The following is a 20,278-nucleotide window of genomic DNA, read 5'->3' on the forward strand; positions in this document are numbered from 1 at the left end:
CTATTTTTCCACCATACTGTAGTTTAACGTATTCTTCTCCGTTTTTAGCTCGCCAGAGCACGAAATTCTCAGGGTAAGCTATTGTGACCGGCCATTGTCCGGCGTGCGTCGTCCGTCAACATTAAATTTTGCCTTGTGAACACTGTAGGGCAAAATTTGTAATCCAATCTTTTATGAAACTTGGTCAAAATGTTAGTCTTGGTGATCTCTAGGTCAAGTTTAAAACTGGGTCATGTGCGGTTAAAAACTAGGTCAGTAGGCCAGATCAAAGTAAAAGCTTGTGAACACTCTAGAAATCACAGTTGTAACTCAATCTTTATGAAACTTGGTCAGAATGTTTGTCTTGATGATTTCTAGGTCAAGTTGAAAACTCTGTTATGTGGGGGTCAAAAACTAGGTCACTGGGCCACATCAAAGGAAAATCTTGTCAACACTCCAGAGAACACAATTAAAATTTAAAACGCATGAGAATATGTCAGAATGTTTGTCTTGATAATCCATAGGTCAAGTTTGAATCTGGATCATGTTGGGTCAAAAACTAGGTCACCCAGTCAAATCAAAGGAAAATCTTATGAAAATACTAGAGGTCACAGTGACCAAATATTTATGAAACTTGGTCAGAGTGTTTGTCTTGATGATTTCGAGGTTAAGACTGAAACTTGGTCATTTGGGATCAAAAACTAGGTCAGTCGGCCAGATCAAAGGAAAATCTTGTGAACACTCTAGAGGCCACAATTGTGGCTCAGTCTTTATGAAACTTGGTCAGAATGTTTGTTTTGACGATCTCTAGGTCATGTAGAGTTAAAAGTAAGGTCTTATGGTCAAATCAAAAGAAATAAATTGTGAACACACTAGAGGCAACAGTTGTGACTCAATCTTTATGAAACTTAATCAGAAATTTTTTCTTGATTATTTCTAGGTCGGCTTTGAAACTCAGTCATGTAGAGTAAAAAAAATTAGGTAACCTTTTCAAAGCAAAGGAAAAGCTTGTGAACACTCTAAAGGTTGTGACCAAAGCTTTATGAAACTTGATCAGAGTGTTGTCTTGATGACCTCTAGGTCAAATTGGGTCATGTGGGGTCAAAACCTAGGTAAGTAGGCCATATCAACTCTGGTAAGCGATATAGGACCATCACGACCCTCTTGTTTCATGTTTTCCTCTTGGCCAGACTGCACCTCATACGGGCCTTTTTCCTTCTAAATATTTTGTCTCGTCTTTTTTGTTCGTTTTTTTTTTTTGTTTGTTTGTCCTTTTTGTTTTAGTTTGTTTGTTTGTTAAATTGTTTGTGTGTTCTTTTTTTATTTTGTGTTGTCTTGCTTTTTGTATGAATTGTTTTCTTATAAGCTAAAATATGTTACAAGAAACATAATTACTGACAGTATGTGTCAATATCTTAGTTGTTTCCCTTGAATATGAATAGTAACAAAATACTAGTTTTTTTTCTGTGCAATTTTCGTTGTTTTTATGCCCCTGTCCGTGAGTCCGTGAGTCCGTGAGTCCGTGCGTGCGTCCGGTTAATTCTTGTCCGGGCTGTAACTCTTCTTTTGAAATCACTTGGTATAAATGTTCACCATAATGAGACGACGTGTCATGCGCAAGACCCAGACCCATAGCTCCAAGGTCAAGATCACACTTAGATGTCAAATGTTATCATGGTCTGTTTCGTGTCCGGTCCATAACTCTGCCATCCATGAAGGGATTTTCAAATAACTTAGAATAACTGTTTACCATAATGAGACAACGTGTCATGCGCAAGATCCAGACCCCTAGCTGCAAGGCCGAGGTCACACTTAGAAGTCAAAGGTTAACAGGGTCTGTTTAGTGCCCGGTCAATAACTCTGCCATTCATCAAGGGATTTTGAAATTATTTGGCCTAAATGTTCCTCATAATGAGACAACGTGTCATGCCCAAGATCCAGATCCCTAGCTCTAAGGTCAAGGTCAAACGGTCAAACTTAGAGGTTAAAGGTTAATATGGTCTGTTTCTTGTACGGTCCATAACTCTGCCATTGATGAAGGGATTTTGAAATTACTTGGCATAAATGTTCCCTATAATGAGATGATGTGTCATGCACAAGACCCATACCCCTAGCTCCAAGGTCAAGGTCACACTGAGAAGTCAAAAGGTTTTCCTGTCTGATTCATAACTTTGCAATTTATCAGGGGATTTGATAATAATTTGAAACAAATGTTTACCATATTGAGAATGTGTGTCACGCTTATGACCCGGGCCTCTTATATCAAGGTCAAGGTCAGAAAATGATGCTTGATTTTTTACGCATACAGCTGTAGCATTCTTGGGAACGCTTCGGGGGCATTTGTCACCAATAGTGACAGCTCTTGTTCGTTCTTTTGTTGCAAGATTGTCTTAGGTTTCAATGTACTTTCTATTTTAAAATTACTTTCTTCTTACTTTTCTTGTATAAAACCTAATGGTTTGATTACCTTGTCCTTGTCAGGATACGAGTTATGTGACCCAGGGAAGTGCCTGCGCCTTTAGTATCTTGAATAATGAAATGGGTCCAATCGCTAAGGTGACTATGTCTTAGACTAGCTGACAAACGAAATAGAATGTCCTTTGTTAAAACGTATAGCTGGTGAGACCAAATATCTCATATATAGAATTTTCCTCTGGCTACCTTGCCTATATGATTCTTGTACCAATGATTCGTATGATTTTAATTATGAGCTAGACAATTTCAGGGATCAAGCAAATCACAAAAATGTTTCAAACTAACAATCTTCAATTAGCTAAAACTCCTATAGGCTGGAGACTCTATACTTGACTGGTCTTTTTGTTGAAGTTCCAGTCAGACAATGTCTTTGAGTCCACAACATACGAGTCCTATCGCATAGATGCTCGGTCTTTGTCCTCTTATTTAAAGTTACAACTCTATATAAATACCCTGACTCCTGGAATGCTCAGAGCCTATATACTATTCTTGGTATATTACCGATGCCTTGGCTGTACTTCGCAAATAATACTGAACCGTCTATAAGCTGGAACTCTCCTAATATCTCAGTAGATTACCAAACTCTGGGTCTCCGTGCTCAGCCTTTATTTGCTTTTGTCTATAGCATTCAACTACCGTTAAGGTAAAACTCCTATGGCCCTATAGCTCGAAACCTTAGTGAAATTCTGCTCGTTTTCTTTAGTCTATCAACTTCCAAAGTATTCTTTTTAATAATTTATCCACCCTGACAGGGTAGTTGCAATAACCTCCTTATCAAGCTACTGGGATAAATTATTAGTTGAATCCTCGATGTGTCTTCTTCTACCGCTGGATACCGAATGTCCTCATCAATCTACCTATTTATACCTTAGCAAACGTGCTATTTTTAGAACTTGTTTCTGATTGGTCCAAATTTAAACATAGCGTTTTACAACGAGTACTTGCTCTATCAAATATCTGGTTCCCTTTAACTTTTTTATATGACATAATGTGCTATGCTGGGATCCAGCTATCCACATAATGAACCCAAATCAGCCACAAATGACCCAAATTCTATTATTTACAGCAATTCAACAATAATTATAGCAATGACAACATGAAAAGGGAGTCAAGCACTATCTGTGCTTATGTGTTACGTTATCAATATATTACATATACAAATCATTTTGACAGTCCTTTCAGTGTTCTTTTGTTTTGTTTCTTCTAAATGGCAAGGAAACATTTTGATACGTTATCAATATATTACATATACAAATCATTTTGATAGTCCTTTCAGTGTTCTTTTGTTTTGTTTCTTCTAAATGGCAAGGAAACATTTTGATCAACGTAACAATATAATTCAGTAATAACTTTTATTGAACCCTAAATAGAAAAATATGACCTGGTAAATTGTAGGAATTTCGATGTCGGGAAAGAATTTACTATTTTCTTTTATAGTACATACTTTACCATCTGTAGTCTATATACTTGTATTGTAGTTTGTTTCACCTCGTTTATGCTACACTTCCTGCATTTTAAAGCGACTAACCCACACATTGTGAATTGTAACATTTTTAAAAAAAGTATCACCAATAGTCAAAATGACGCCGCTATTTCATATATATACATGAAACTAAATGGTTGATAAGTTTCTAGTTTCCAGATTTACGGGAACATTCGAGTTTTCGCAGTTTTTCTCACGCATTTTTATAAACCGTTACAGCGCTTTGTTTTGTAAACATTGGCTTTATTTTGTAAACATTGATATAAATATAGAATGAGACGCGACAATACAGTCCATAAAATAAGCAAACGTGAGTGTTAAACATTGACGGATCCAAACGGAAGGGGAAGAAGCATTTTATCGAAATATTTCGATGGAAAAATACAATACATAACCGTAGCCTTGACCAGCCTATAAACCGGGCCAGTCTATCTTATAAGTGCAACAACACGTGTGGCCATTTAAACGAGTTGTATTTTATGACACTTACTTACATCACTTGGGCAGCAAACCATATACTATGGCGTGTAATGTGTTGCAATATTACATCTTCTTTAATTATTGCCAATCTTTATATCCATATTCAATGTTATAAAGTATTTTTTGTAAAACTGAAATATTTTTTCAGTGTTTTCCTATTTTTTTTCTATCTTTTGAAATATCTATTGAAAACCTAAAAAAATCTGCAATGCGACAAAATATTCAATATTTTCAAATTATTTATTCAATCCTACAAAACATTTATTGCAAAATGAAAATATTTGTTCAATAAAACTATTTATTCTATCTGCTTAAAATATTTGTCCGAAAGAATTCTGGGTAAATTGCTATTTTGCGGTCAATCTGCGGCCAACGCATTTTATTAATACGCCGGTTTAAAAAAAACCGGACGTATTATGTGATGTTGTGTGCGTCCGTCCGTCTTTTTATATAGGAAGATGGCGATGAAATTATGTGCAGAGCACTTGTAACGGTTCTGTACGTCAAATGTCAAGGTCAAAAACTGCGCTAAAAGGTCAAAATTGACCATCATATTTCGTGTCCGGAGCATAGCTAAATAACCATGCAAGGTAATGACTTCAAACTTGGCATTTTCTTAGGTGGCGATGAGACAAGGTACAGAGCACTTAAACCGGCTCTGAAGATCCAAGGTCAAGGTCGCAAATTGAGCTCAAAAATGAAATTTGTAAGTTTAATTTCATGTCTGGAAAAAAACTTATTAACCATTCAAGGTATCGACTTCAAACTTAGGGTGTATGTATGTGGTGATGAGACGATGTGCAGAGTGCTGAAACCAGGGTGGACGGTCAAAGGTCAAGGTAACAGCAAGGTCAAATGTCCCCATCATATTTCATTTCCAGAGCATATACATCCCCGGCCCACAAAAAAATCTTTATTTTCATATACAGCCTCATCACATTCTACATTGTACCCCCGCCCCTGCCCCACCAACCCCAAGTCCCCCATTTATTTTTTCTCTTTTTTACCTTTTTTTTTAATTTGATTTCTTGCCCTGTAGTATTCTGTCACATCCAAACCCCAACCACTCCCGCACCCTGCATTTTTTTATTTAGTTTCTTGCTCTTTGATAAACTGTCTCCTGTCACCAGCACCGCACACACATTCTTCTCCCCCTACACTCCCAATCCCTCACATGCCCCGCCAAAAAAATCTTTAGATATGTGTCTTCTTTAAATTTTGCTTCTTCTCTTCTCTTCTCTAAAAAAGCTTTCGCGCTAGGCGAAACTCTTGTTTGGTATATTTATGTTATCGATGATATTATACCCTCAAACGTTTTTTTTACTGAAAAATCAGTGATAAGCATAAAATACATGTAATTGTTTTATCATTGAGGTAATAAAATTTTGCCGCATGACCGCGGAATAGGGATGTCCGCAAAATAGCAATTTACCCAGAATTCTTCCGAACAAATATTTTAAGCAGATATAATGGATATTTACGTTTTACACACTATTAAAATCGTTGCATCGAATAAATTGTCTGTAGGTTTGAACAAATAATTTGAAAACATTGAATAAATATTTTGTCACATTGCATTCTTTTAGTTTTACAATAAATATTTCAAAAGATAGAAACAATATATGAAACATTGAAAACAAAAATGTTTTACAATAAATATTTTAAGACATTGAATGAATATATAAAGATAGACAATAATTATAGAAGATATAATATTGCAACATATTACACGCCATAATACACTGTACACGCGTTCTTTTTTGCTTATAATAATAGAGAGTTTCTATAGGTATCGCACAGTATTGTGTCGTTTTTGATTAAAATACAAACAAGAACAATAAGTAGCACCCTCGTTTAAAATGAAGATATACGCTGGAAATCAATAGATGGTTTCACAGCGTTGTAGATGAAATTTGAAAAATAAAAAAGGTCAGATGCAGTACTCGAACAATCAACACTGGCATGTAAACGATTTGTCCGCGCAGCTACTTGCGCATTCGATATAAGTTAAATTATAAAGTAATTTATCATGCAACTACTATGCAAACTGCAAAGTGCCTGATATCACTTGCCTGATATTGATGGACTGATTTTTGCATCAGCTTCCTTTCACGTCGAATTTTACTACAGATCCACTGTTTTGATCTTGCATGACTTTAAAAAAAAACAAATTTTGTAATCTCAACTCATTTCCTTAAATATGCTTGTCTCCACATTTATCACACAGACAATATCACTTACTGACGTCACTGTGGAGCGTTCATCATGACATCGCAATGTTTACATGCCATTAGATCAATTCTTGGAAAGGTTTACAATACACTTGACAATTATTCATTTCCTTAAATATGCTTGTCTCCACATTTATCACACAGACAATATCACTTACTGACGTCACTGTGGAGCGTTCATCATGACATCACAATGTTTACATGCCATTGGATCAATTCTTGGAAAGATTTACAATACACTTGACAATTATTCTTGACTTATGCCTGCATCCGTTTTTGTCAATTAGTGGCAAAAATGTTTGTGTTATTATTATTTCTTGGATCAGTGTAAATTTAGTGATTACATTTTTAAGTATCTCTGAGTCTGGAACTGGAAGTGAAATTTTCAGGGCTTTGGACATGTAGTTATCTGAGTCAAATGTTTATTAATGTGGAAATAAAGCATGTTTTGATTTATTCAAGAGGATGATTTTTACGCAGATAAGAGCTTCATTGATATTATATTTTATAGAATATCAGAAAGTCAGAAAACATTGTCGAAGTTCTCTATGACTGCCGTATTGTTTCGTTCAAGTGTTCATATTGAAAATATTTTATGTTTTCAGATCAAAGCTGATTTAAATTTAAATGCTTGAAAAGGTCTTCATCTGTCAGATTTCAATATGATTTACATCATACTAGTATTGACTGGTATGTCATAAAGGGATTGACTTAGACGTAAAACCTTTTTCTATTTTGATGTAATTAAGGAAGATAAGACATGAACATCAAAAAATCGGCCAAGGCCTATCATTTATATTGACATACAAAATATCTTATCATAAATTGTAGACCAACATTGTATGAATGAACCTAGTTAACTTGGATAAAACAAAGTATGGAGAAATTGTTTACTATCAGCGTTATATTAATCATAACAGGTAGCTAACCATATTTTGTTGTTTAATATACATGTACTACAAACTGCGGTCTGATGATGCAACAATACCAGGATGAGGTTGCAGTGTAATAGATTTTCCTCATTTATGAGATTATCTTAATGTGTTTTGTCGCATTAAAACGTTCGTCAAAATCGGTTGTTGTTTTTTTTTTTCAAATCTTTCAAGCAGAATAGTTTTAAAAATATTAATGCGGTTATAATAAAAATGATTATTAGCGTTTCATCAAGATATTTGCATTCATTCTTTCTGTACTTACCGTGTTGCCCTAAAAGTATCAAAATATCTCCGCTGCAGACCTATTTCTTGATACAACTTAGATAACATTTTATTATTTTCAACTCTTTTTCTTTTAAAGCAAATGGAATTGTAAATGCTGATCATCACGATTGCCACGGAAAAGACTGCATTATCGTAGACTTGGCAATTCAAATCATCGAAACAAATTTTGACCATGATCTGTGTCATGCCTTTGAAGACGTAGACTGCGCTAAACATGTTCTTGCAAACGATGAACAAATCTGTGGATCTGACGGACACACGTACAGAAATCAGTAAGATTATAATAATCTATATGACAACTACTTTTAGATAATTTTGTACCATAAACATATTATATTCAAAATACAAAGATGTCACTTAAGATGTTGTAACCAAATTTATTGCTTTGGATAGATAAACCAAGTCAACTTTAAGATATATTTGAGCTTGTTCTAATATAAAATAACTTATCTTTCGCCTAGTTCCAAAGACGCATTTTTGTGATGAAAATACTATTTATAGAATAAATCGTGTACAGAAATATCTAATGTTACCATTTTGATTTTTAACAGTTGTTTCTTCGCAAAGGCTCGATGTGATAGAATTCTTAACAAACATAACTATCATCACCATCAGCTAACTAATCCACTTCTGATCGTGTCTCACGGACCATGCGGCGTGTCTACACCAGCAACTGCACTTACGTCAAAATCTCTTGGTAAAACAAATGTTTAACATTCAAAGATGAATATCGATGCTATGCACCAAAAATTGCCAAACACCGCTTGATACAGAACTTAAAACAAGAGGGCCATGATGGCCCTATACATCGCTCACCAGAGTTGATCTGGCCTATTGACCTAGTTTTTGACCCCACATGACCAAGAGTTTAACTTGACCTAAAGATCATCAAGACAAACATTCTTACTAAATTCCATAAAGATTTGTTTACAACTGTGGCCTCTAGAGTGTTCACAAGCTTTTCCTTTGATTTGACCGGTGACCTAGTTTTTGACCCCACATGACCCAGATTCGAACTTGACCTATAGATTATCAAAACAAAAATTCTGACTAATTCCCATAAGTTTCAAACTTAAATTGTGGTCTCTATAGTGTTGAAAAGATTTTGTTTGATCTGGCCTAGTGATCTAGTTTTTGACTCCACATGACCCAGATTCATACTTGACCTAGAAATGATTAAGACAAACATTCTGACCAAGTTCCATAAAGACTGAATCACAAATGTGGCCTCTAAAGTGTTCACAAGCTTTTCCTTTGATTTGACCAGGTGACCTAGTTTTTGACCCCACATGGCCCAGATTGAAACTTGACCTAAAAATCATCAAGCCAAACTTTCTGACTAAGTTTCATAAATATTGGGTCACAACTGTAGCCTCTAGAGTGTTCACAAGCTTTTCCACTGATCTGACCTACTGACCTAGTTTTTAACCCAACATGATCCAGATTCAAACTTGACCTAGAGATCATCATTACTAAAATACTGATCAAGTTTCATAAAGATTGGGTCACAAATTTGGTCTCTAGATGGTTCACAAGTTATTTCTTTGATATAATGCATTGACCTAGTTTTTGACCCCACATGACTCAGTTTCAAACTTGACCTAGAGATCATCAAGACAAACATTCTGACCAAGTTTCATAAAGATTGGGTCACAAATGTGGTCTCTAGAGTGTTCACAAGCTTTTCCTTTGATCTGACCTACTGACCTAGTTTTTGACCCCACATGACCCAGTTTCAAACTTGACCTAAAGATTAACAAGACAAACATTCTGACCAAGTTTCATAAAGATGGACGCCGGACAATGACAAGTCACAATAGCTCACCTTGAGCACTTTGTGCTCTAGTGAGCTAAAAACAGATTCCTCATTTTGCAATATACTTGTTTTCAAAAGGTTTATAAATATATAACTTTTCATAAAGAATATTACATGAGTGTCTTTCATAATGAATTTATTAAACGAGTTGAATAAAATAATAAAATGCGAGGTTCTACTGAGCATTTGGTCAATTCATTCAAGGAATCTAATATATTCAATGTGGAATGATACAAGTGTAATATTCTTTTTATGGCATGAAAGCTTTTTCCTGCTGAAACATCAAAAAATGTTCTTTACCTATAATAAATCGAGTAAATTCGACCGACGTGTCCTATACTTAGAATAATATTAAAACGGCTCCAACGTTACAGACTTATTACACTGGTGTAATACATTCTACTTAATTTACGTGATGGCTTAATTTCACTCCCACGACGTCAAACATGCGATAAATGATTGTTGAAATCTTCTATGGATAATATTAATGAATGTTTGTACTATATTCACTTCTATTGAGTATACGATTTACTCGCAACTCAAAAGTTATATCAAGATACCACACGAAATCAATGCAAGGAAGTAACAGGCAAGGAATAAGTAGAAGGAAGATTTAGTGTTCCATCAATGTCGATTTACTGCCATTTTGAAATTTTACTCACATTTTGAAAGATCTATTGTTAATAAGATTTCAAACTTACAGCAAAATTTAATTGTGCAATCAAATTATTTTATTTATCTAATACCTCAACCTATTTTGAAAAGAGTCCTAAAATACAAATTGATAAAAAGTTTGATGGTTAATTGTAGTTATCTAAACAGAAGTTAAATCTGCATTTTTCTCTTTTTGCTAATTATTCATACATAAATAATTTGACTTCGTTTAGATCAGCATATTTCGATCAGGGACAAATCATCCATAGACTTTGCATTGCATTTGCGTTTTCTTTCATTTTGCAAGTGTTAATTGCGAGCAATGCCCATCAAAATATAATGTCCAAAAGTTTGCCAAATTTCAAAAAGTGGTTAATTTAACTTTTAAGATGTTAGCAAAAATTAAGAACATTCATTTTAATGAAATGTTTTGCCACATGAGAAATATTTGTGACGCTTCACAAGTAAACTGTAAAATGCAAAATTGACTCATTGCACGAAAATGAGCAGATTTGCAGCCCACTGGAAACCTGCCTAACGATTCGAATATCTTCATTCCAGTTTACTAAAGAAGATATTTGCCAAAAAATGAGACTGCATGTAGTTTACACCTTTAGAACCGTTCGTCTTTAGAGAAATGCATATATAAATGCAAGTACACATATAGTTGTGGTCTTATTCTTGGACTTATAAAAACAATTTAAGAGACCCTTTTGTGCGCCCAGTAACTACGTCATTGACGTTATATTGTTCATTTCTTTGTTATATTTCGTGAGGTATTTGTCAAGATGAAGTGCTGACATTCCGTTTTATTTTCATTCAATTATCTTTTTAGTGACAAGGTAGTTGAATTGTCTAGCGTTGTTGTCCTCCGATAGCTCTTGTTCGTAGTTAAAGACCAAAGCATCCCACCTGATTCCCTGCTAAAGAAGCATAATATGCTTAATTATTGTCGCCGATAGCTCTTGTTCATAGTTAAAGACCGCTGTATCCCATCTGATTCCCTCCTCAAGAACCATATGCTTAAATAATGTCGCCGATTGATTAAAATCGCCCCCTTTGAATTCGTAATGATTGCAAAATGATTTTTCATTGTTTCTTGTGGACCTTGAATTGTAATAAGCGTATTTCTACACATGTGTTACTTCTATTAAGGAAAGTTGCCCCGTGTATTACAGTTATCATCAGCTCTCAGTACTCTCCATGCTGCTAAAGCAAATTATTATGACAGTGTTTTTTTACAATCAGGTATTCTGCTACTGACATTGTTGGTACTCAACTGAATAGAGCGGATGATACTACCACGTGTACTAGATTTGAAGCGCGCGAGGTTGAACAGTCTCGAACTTGATTTCTTTAATCATTCCGTTTGCTTTTCTTTCAGAGAATGTAGGAATGCTGTTTATTCTTTAAATATACTGTACTTGTTTGCATTCCGTCTTAGAATTTCACACAATTTAAAAGCGGAACCAAGCTAAATATTAAAAATGCGGTTCGATCGAGTATGTTCATGAGTAGTAATGAAATATGCAACTAGAACAGGAGTAAGCGAAATACTACTTAAGTCTGTTTAGGAAAGTTAATGAATTATACAACGTCCTTTCGGACTTAAACTTGCGAAGGTATGTATCAGAGTTTCGTCTGAATAACTTGTCTGAGAAAACATGTATTTGTCCGTAGTAAAATCGCATTTGTCTGTGATATAAACCGTATTTATCAATGATAAAAACTGTATTTGTGTATGTTTCTTCGCTATCAAATGTTATGTGTGTTAACAATGGTCCTGTTTATTGTTTCTTGAATTTTATACTGCTGTAGTCATCCTCTATTAATCTTGATACATATAGCGCCTTACTGAAGTTACTATTAACCCGATTTCTTATAAAAATTTTAGCAGTGAAAATAATCAGATTTGAAGTGTTAGTAAATGAGAGACACACCGAGATTTTTTGTGTACTTGTCTGCAGCAGACAAAACAAGTCAATGTGGTAATATTGTCATCGTTGCTAACGTTTGCACATTTTACTAATTCACCCTTTCTTGCAATTTGCAAAATAATCATCTGTTATTTTTTCCCCTTTAAAGGAATTGTAACTGTAAAAGATGATGATGATGATGATGATGATGATGATGATGACTGTGACGGAAAGGAATGTATTATCGTTAACTTGGCCATTCAGAACATCGGAAGTAATTTTGATGAAGATATTTGCCACGCATTTAAACACGTTGACTGCGGTCATCATGAACTATTAGTGGATGAAAAAATCTGCGGATCAGACGGACACACGTACAGTAGTCAGTGCGTATAACAATTTTATTACATAATCTATGCAAGTCCATTTAATTCAATTAAATATCTGCTACTTTAGCATATTATACTCTAAATGCAAATTTATATTCGCAGAGGAAAGTGATTCTTAAATAATGATTCTGATAAACTGGTTATGCTGCTCTAACATACTCAAACGTTAACTGAGTTATAACACTTTATAAACGAAATATTTTTTTCAGAACTATTCATGGTATTAAATATTTCATGTCATTCTGTTTATCTCACACAGTTGTTCCTTTGCAAAAGCTCGATGTGACATAATTGTTGACAAGCACAACTATGTCCATCATAAACTGTCTAATCCACTTCTGATAGCGGCCCACGGACCTTGTGGGGTGTCTACAACCCATCCTTCCCCTCAAACCACGATGGTATCAAAAGTTACGTCAGCTTTAACGAAGGCCACGTCCGTTACTACAAATAGCGAACATACTGGTACGTACAATGTAATGAGCGATCAAACAAGAAATAAGAAGTATAAGTGAAACATAATTATCATGTAAAGTTAAGCATTCAATGCCATGAGCGATTAAAGAACAAACATTGATAAAGTACAATAGATTCACATCTACGGCGGAAATAAGTATTGTAATTTTGTTAATGTAGGGAATTTAAGTAAACATTCCGCAGTGCTTTTATATTTTTATATGTTTGTTACTTTTATTTCTCTGGTTAAAAGACTCTCAACGACATCAGACATTCTCCAAAATATATGTAAAAGCCAGAAGTTACTATATTCAATTTCTTCCAAATAAGGACAGAAAGTCTGCGTTTTTCTAATCAACGTATGTGCATTTTGGAATAAATATATATATATATATAGATGTATAATATGGTAATTGTGAACAAAGTTTGTTTATCTTATTTCCTGAGATATAAATACTTTTCTTATAATACAAGACCTCTAATTGTTTTCTTTTCCAGTATCCTCTACTACCGGTCCAGCAAAAGCTTCAGCTACACCAGTTTCAGCCACAAAAGCTCTGATTTCATCTACAGTACCATCTACCACAGTATCAACACTCCAGATTCTAGGATCTGTCTTCTGCCAATATAAGGGATCTATCAACTGTGGCATAGCTTTAGCCGTCGTCTGTGGCTCTGACGGAAACTTCTATCCAAACATGTATGATATCTTAACCCTTACCCTGCTAAATTTCTATAATTAACTTGTCCATCTTTTAATTTGACAGCGACATTAACTGTTAAAATGGGAGGCTTACCAAAACGATACTGGCTGAATAGCGAACATTGCATATCATGATCAGACTGCACGGATGTGCAGGCTGCTGGTCGCAAAGACAGAACCAATCGTGTCCAGCATGCTAAGGTTTAAATACAGAAACAGTCATTATATCTGTTACAACCATTGCATGTAATAAAAACTTATCTTTTCATATATGTGTTTCTTTTGCCGAAAACTATTTAACGCATTTTAAATTTGATGAGATGTATTTTGAAGTTTTACGTATCTTCATTTCATAAAGCTTAATGGATTTTTGATACATTTTTTCATAGTGAAACTTTCTAAACTTTCTGGTTCATTTTACAAATGATATTCAATGTGGTAACATTAACGACAGATACGCCTCCTCTAAATACTTTGCGGACAAATATAAATCCTTTTTAACAATTACATTTTCAACATAAATTTGGGCATACCTACGTACATCCATTTTATCACCAACTATGCTGTTTTGTAGGTGCGAGCTCTTAAAGGTGCAATGTGGAGATGCAACAGTTAGACAAGATCCGGATGCATCACACTGCAGCTTGCCTCCTTGACGAACTTCTCTTATTTCCAAATTTTTCTATGAATTTTTAATCGCTTTAAATAAAAGAAGTGGGTACTCATCGTGTTTTATTTTGCTTTGCCTATTAACGCATGCCTGGAATCAACAGTTTAATTATCTGAAAATGCGATATCTTCTAAACTCTAGTAAGACATTTTGTAAGGCGTTAAAATTTATTTAAATTCTATGCCATCATAAATTAGAAAGGATAAGAAAATTTACTAATGATTGATAAAATTCGGCACAGGATTTTGTTACGTTGTCATCTTTGGATAGTCATACATCTGTAAATTTGGTAACTTGTTACACAGGACAACTAAAGACTAATGTTGCGATAGTTTAATGATATGTAAACGAAGATCTTTGTAAACGTAGGATGTAGCCACGCTTACGACGGGAAATGAAACATGTAACACTTCTCAAACCCCCTATCTCCGGGTAAACTGAACTCTATTGCCGATAAACATTGAACGGACATCATAATCCAAAATGACCAGAAAATATTATAACACCTAATTCCATGTACGGGGAGACATTTTACGGCCTCTAAGCGACACTGAAAGACGGCTGTATCAATAGCTATTTTAAAGACAGGGACCCGTTTTAGAAAATATTAATATCTGGAATTGCGGCTTTACAATAGTAGTTACATAACTCTAACTATGTCATTAGAAAATGAGTTATCAAGTTCAGAAGTTTCACCTTTTTTATTTTTAATGACATGCGCGTATTTCAAAAGACTCTAAAGTGTAAATTTAGTGTGCTATTTTTTATAATGAGTCTTCATGAGCTATTGTATACGTATTTTTGCATGTAAATTATAAAAATAATAAATAAAAAATAAAGGTAGCAGTTGACTCACTGGAAGCACTGAGCATAGCACACACAGCCAGAGACACACATCGTAAAGTAGGCCAACTACAAATAGAAACTGTTGTAGAAAGGTACAACAGATAGGTTGCTTCAAATTTCCGTACATTTTGATTATATGAAAGATATAAAAAGGGATGGGATAAGAAAGGATTGGGTTGGGGTGCGTGTAGGTAAGAAGGGAAAGGGTTATTAAAAGGGAGAGGTGGCATGGAAGGGAGGTTAAGTGAAGGGGAGTAACACCACCGCTAAACAAGACAATATTCTTAGCATACTCGTATTACACAAAAACCGGATAAAAAGCAAATAGACACATAAAAGTTGAAAATTGGGACACCGCTTTTGAACAGTCAGTAACTTATATAAAGGAAAAGAAAACTGGTGAATCCAACCTCACATTCACCCTATTTTCAGCTATATAGACGAGACAGTGTAAATAAAATCAATCTCCGCCGAGAACAACTTTTATAATAGTGACCAAACACCAGACTATATAAAGTAAAACACATACACAGGGTAAATCAGAGGCCCCAATAAACCAGTGTACTCAAAAACATTGAAGCAAGAGTATAAAAAGACTACTTTTAAGGACACGACTGGGTAAGTTCACTCCCTCCGTCCATTTTTGTAGAATGTAGGATAAAAGCTTGACAGGGTATCTCAGTAGTTATCGTACTATCGGATAGGAAAGCGTAGCTAATAACTGAAGTACGAAAGACCCGTGGTGACATTTCAACTTCATTATTTCACGATTTCTGCTTCCTGATTTCACGATTTCCACTTCATGAATTCACGATTTCACGATTTCCACTTCATGAATTCACGAATTCACGATTTCACGAAAAAACTTCACGATTTCTTGATTTCACGATTTCATGATTTCACGATTTCTTGATTTCACGATTTCCACTTCATGAATTCACGATTTCACGATTTCTGCTTCCTGAATTCACGATTTCCACTTCTTGAATTCACGATTTCACGATTTCCACTTCATGAATTCACGATTTCCACTTCACGAATTCACGATTTCCACTTCATGAATTCACGATTTCACGATTTCAACTTCATGAATTCACGATTTCCACTTCACGATTTCACGATTTCAACTTCACGAATTCACGATTTCCACTTCACGAATTCACGATTTCAACTTCACGAATTCACGATTTCCACTTCACGAATTCACGATTTCACGATTTCAGCTTCATGAATTCACGATTTCCACTTCACGAATTCACGATTTCACGATTTCAACTTCACGATTTCAACTTCACGAATTCACGATTTCCACTTCACGAATTCACGATTTCACGATTTCCACTTCATGAATTCACGATTTCACGATTTCAACTTCATGATTTCACGATTTCCACTTCACGGATTCACGATTTCACGATTTCAACTTCACGAATTCACGATTTCACTATTTCAACTTCACGAATTCACGATTTCCACTTCACGAATTCACGATTTCACGATTTCCACTTCATGAATTCACGATTTCACGATTTCCACTTCATGAATTCACGAATTCACGATTTCACGAAAAAACTTCACGATTTCTTGATTTCACGATTTCATGATTTCACGATTTCTTGATTTCACGATTTCCACTTCATGAATTCACGATTTCACGATTTCTGCTTCCTGAATTCACGATTTCCACTTCTTGAATTCACGATTTCACGATTTCCACTTCATGAATTCACGATTTCCACTTCACGAATTCACGATTTCCACTTCATGAATTCACGATTTCACGATTTCAACTTCATGAATTCACGATTTCCACTTCACTATTTCACGATTTCAACTTCACGAATTCACGATTTCCACTTCACGAATTCACGAATTCAACTTCACAAATTCACGATTTCCACTTCACGAATTCACGATTTCACGATTTCAGCTTCATGAATTCACGATTTCCACTTCACGAATTCACGATTTCACGATTTCAGCTTCATGAATTCACGATTTCCACTTCACGAATTCACGATTTCACGATTTCAACTTCACGATTTCAACTTCACGAATTCACGATTTCCACTTCACGAATTCACGATTTCACGATTTCCACTTCATGAATTCACGATTTCACGATTTCAACTTCATGATTTCACGATTTCCACTTCACGAATTCACGATTTCACGATTTCAACTTCACGAATTCACGATTTCACGATTTCAACTTCACGAATTCACGATTTCCACTTCACGAATTCACGATTTCACGATTTCCACTTCATGAATTCACGATTTCACGATTTCAACTTCACGAATTCACGATTTCACGATTTCCACTTCATGAATTCACGATTTCACGATTTCAACTTCATGAATTCACGATTTCCACTTCACGAATTCACGATTTCAACTTCATGAATTCACGATTTCACGATTTCCACTTCACGAATTCACGATTTCACGATTTCAACTTCACGAATTCACGATTTCCACTTCACGAATTCACGATTTCAACTTCATGAATTCACGATTTCACGATTTCCACTTCACGAATTCACGATTTCACGATTTCAACTTCACGAATTCACGATTTCCACTTCACGAATTCTCGATTTCTCGATTTCCACTTCACGAATTCACGATTTCACGATTTCAACTTCACGAATTCACGATTTCCACTTCACGAATTCACGATTTCACTATTTCAACTTCATGAATTCACGATTTCACCATCGTGAAATCGTGAATTCGTGAAGTGGAAATCGAGAATTCGTGAAGTGGAAATCGTGAATTCATGAAGTGGAAATCGTGAAATCGTGAATTCATGAAGTGGAAATCGTGAAACCATGAAGCAGAAATCGTGAAATAATGAAGTTGAAATGTCACCACGGGGTCTTTCGTACTGAAGAGAGGAACTGTGCACTTCGATTTTTGAACCGCATTCTTTCTTAATCATTCTTAAGCTAAGCATTGTGTTTAATTTTCTTTACTTTATAAATTACACCCCATTGGTATACGGGGTGCCGCTGTATACTGGGTGTGTAAGAACAAGTTTAAGAAATGTTTTTCAAATTATACTGACTGTATTTCTTTAAAAGTTCGGACGATCTGTGGTTAAATTTAGTTAAAGCCTTCCAAAGTTTGTGATAGCGGTAACACTGTTTTAACATTTTTAGGTAATATAAAGATTTCTATAATCACATTCCTCCTACTTTGAGCAAGCTCTTGCAAAACGAACAAGTTGAGAAATATAGTCACCGCATGATGACCAGGTGGGGAAATTAATATTAGTATTATCGCATTTGGTATGGTTTCTGATTTCTGTCCTATAATTTGCATAGTTTCCTGAAGTACTTTTGACCCTATTGGGACAATTTCTCCGGGAGTGAATTCTATGTCCACACTCATTGATAACTCGACTTTCTCTGTTTTCATTTGGTAGCCTAATTTGTTTTAGTGAACTCTATTTCTGCCAAACGATAGTCGGTATCACTGATAGACAAATTCTAGAACGACTGCTGTACACTTCACCACTGTCCGTTTTCTATAAATCCTGGTAGGCAAATGATTTTTAGGAAAGTATCTGTTGACAAAATTGTTTTCAGCATCACCATAATTATGACATTCACTGCCACTTCCGACCACTCAATACTCTCGAATTGTCATTCCCTTTCCATATTTTTCTTCTACGTTCTCATATTTATTACTCCCTTCGCATTGGTCCGCAACTATCCAGCCAGCAATCGGATACTATTCAAAAGGTCACAGTCTAACCGTACTGGTCTCGGCGTCTTGAATCTAACTTCCCCACTAAACGTTTCTGAAATAGCCACGTCAAATTCCTACAAATTCTAGGATTGAGCTGCGGTCCTAGTACCGACTTCCTAGTCTATGGTAACAATATCTCCCTGAGTAGTGAGGTATTCTTTCAAGTTCAAATGGAATCGACGAAGTACTAAGGAAAAAATGTGTACTCGTAGTAGGTCTAGTGCAACAAGATATCTATTCACTAATCGATAGATAACTTTAAGAATGTCACCAGTATTAAAAGCAATACTAAAAAGGGAACCTTTTTATGAAATTTTACTCACTATTTAAACATTTAATTTTTCTTTTAAAAACTCTGGTTTTGAAGGTAGGTACACTGTATCTTTGTTATCGCCATTTTACTGAATCAAATAAGTAAAAAGACTGTAAACGTTTAACACAGCTTCATGGAAAATTCCAATAAATTAATAACTTTCTTCGGATTCAAGAAACTCAGATATACAGCTGAATAAGCCAAAAGGGAACACATCAAGACAGGCTTTTATTAAGATTTTACGTGAATGATCTCCCTTTAACTAAAATCTTTCCTTAATTCTAGATGAGGTAATTTAAACGTGTTACAATGGTAGAATAGGTTCGATCCGCGTTACGACGTGTGTTAAAGGCTGAAAATATGACAGACAAATGAACCAAATGTAAGGTACACGTGTTTATCAAGGGGTTCTTGTCCTTGTTTATTCTACGGCGTAGATAGCTTTCCGGAAGCATGTCACCAACTAGTGCCCTGGTAACGGATGGCCAGACGTCAAGAATGGTGTAAGAAAACAATTGAAAATTTCGAAGATACCTTTCATAGTATGCAAGTAGGGGGGACTCACAGAAAAAAATAATTACGATATTATCTCTAAATTACTGTAATTTATTATCAAAATATTATTATCGAATATATGTGTAAACTAAGTACTAAAAGAATTCTGTCCAAATGAAATATTACAACAATTACAACAATTTCTGGAGACATCAAAAACTAGGCGGTATCTAAGGAAACTTGGCTAAAGCCATACTCTGTGTTCAGGTGACCCGCCACCGAGCATGCGCACAACTTACTGACTCGGCAAAGAGCTGTGCATGCATATTAAAGTATTGACCCGGCACAACGTTTATCTCTCACAAAAGTTATATATCAGAGTCAAACCTATTCCCT

The 20,278-nt window shown here is 35.1% G+C and overlaps 1 protein-coding gene across 1 annotated transcript; it reads left to right on the forward strand.

Moving 5' to 3' along the window:
• The first annotated feature begins 7,435 nt into the window (after positions 1-7,435).
• Positions 7,436-14,517, forward strand: LOC123535069 (uncharacterized). Its single transcript, XM_053520051.1, has 7 exons — positions 7,436-7,568; positions 7,945-8,140; positions 8,420-8,565; positions 12,424-12,640; positions 12,903-13,108; positions 13,598-13,799; positions 14,377-14,517. Exons 1-7 carry the CDS (start codon positions 7,526-7,528, stop codon positions 14,456-14,458), a joined length of 1,092 nt encoding a protein of 363 aa, XP_053376026.1. The 5' UTR covers positions 7,436-7,525; the 3' UTR covers positions 14,459-14,517.
• The last annotated feature ends 5,761 nt before the right edge of the window (positions 14,518-20,278 follow it).

The sequence above is a fragment of the Mercenaria mercenaria genome, chromosome 12 (assembly GCF_021730395.1).
Source record: "Mercenaria mercenaria strain notata chromosome 12, MADL_Memer_1, whole genome shotgun sequence".
In the NCBI taxonomy this organism is placed as follows: domain Eukaryota; kingdom Metazoa; phylum Mollusca; class Bivalvia; order Venerida; family Veneridae; genus Mercenaria; species Mercenaria mercenaria.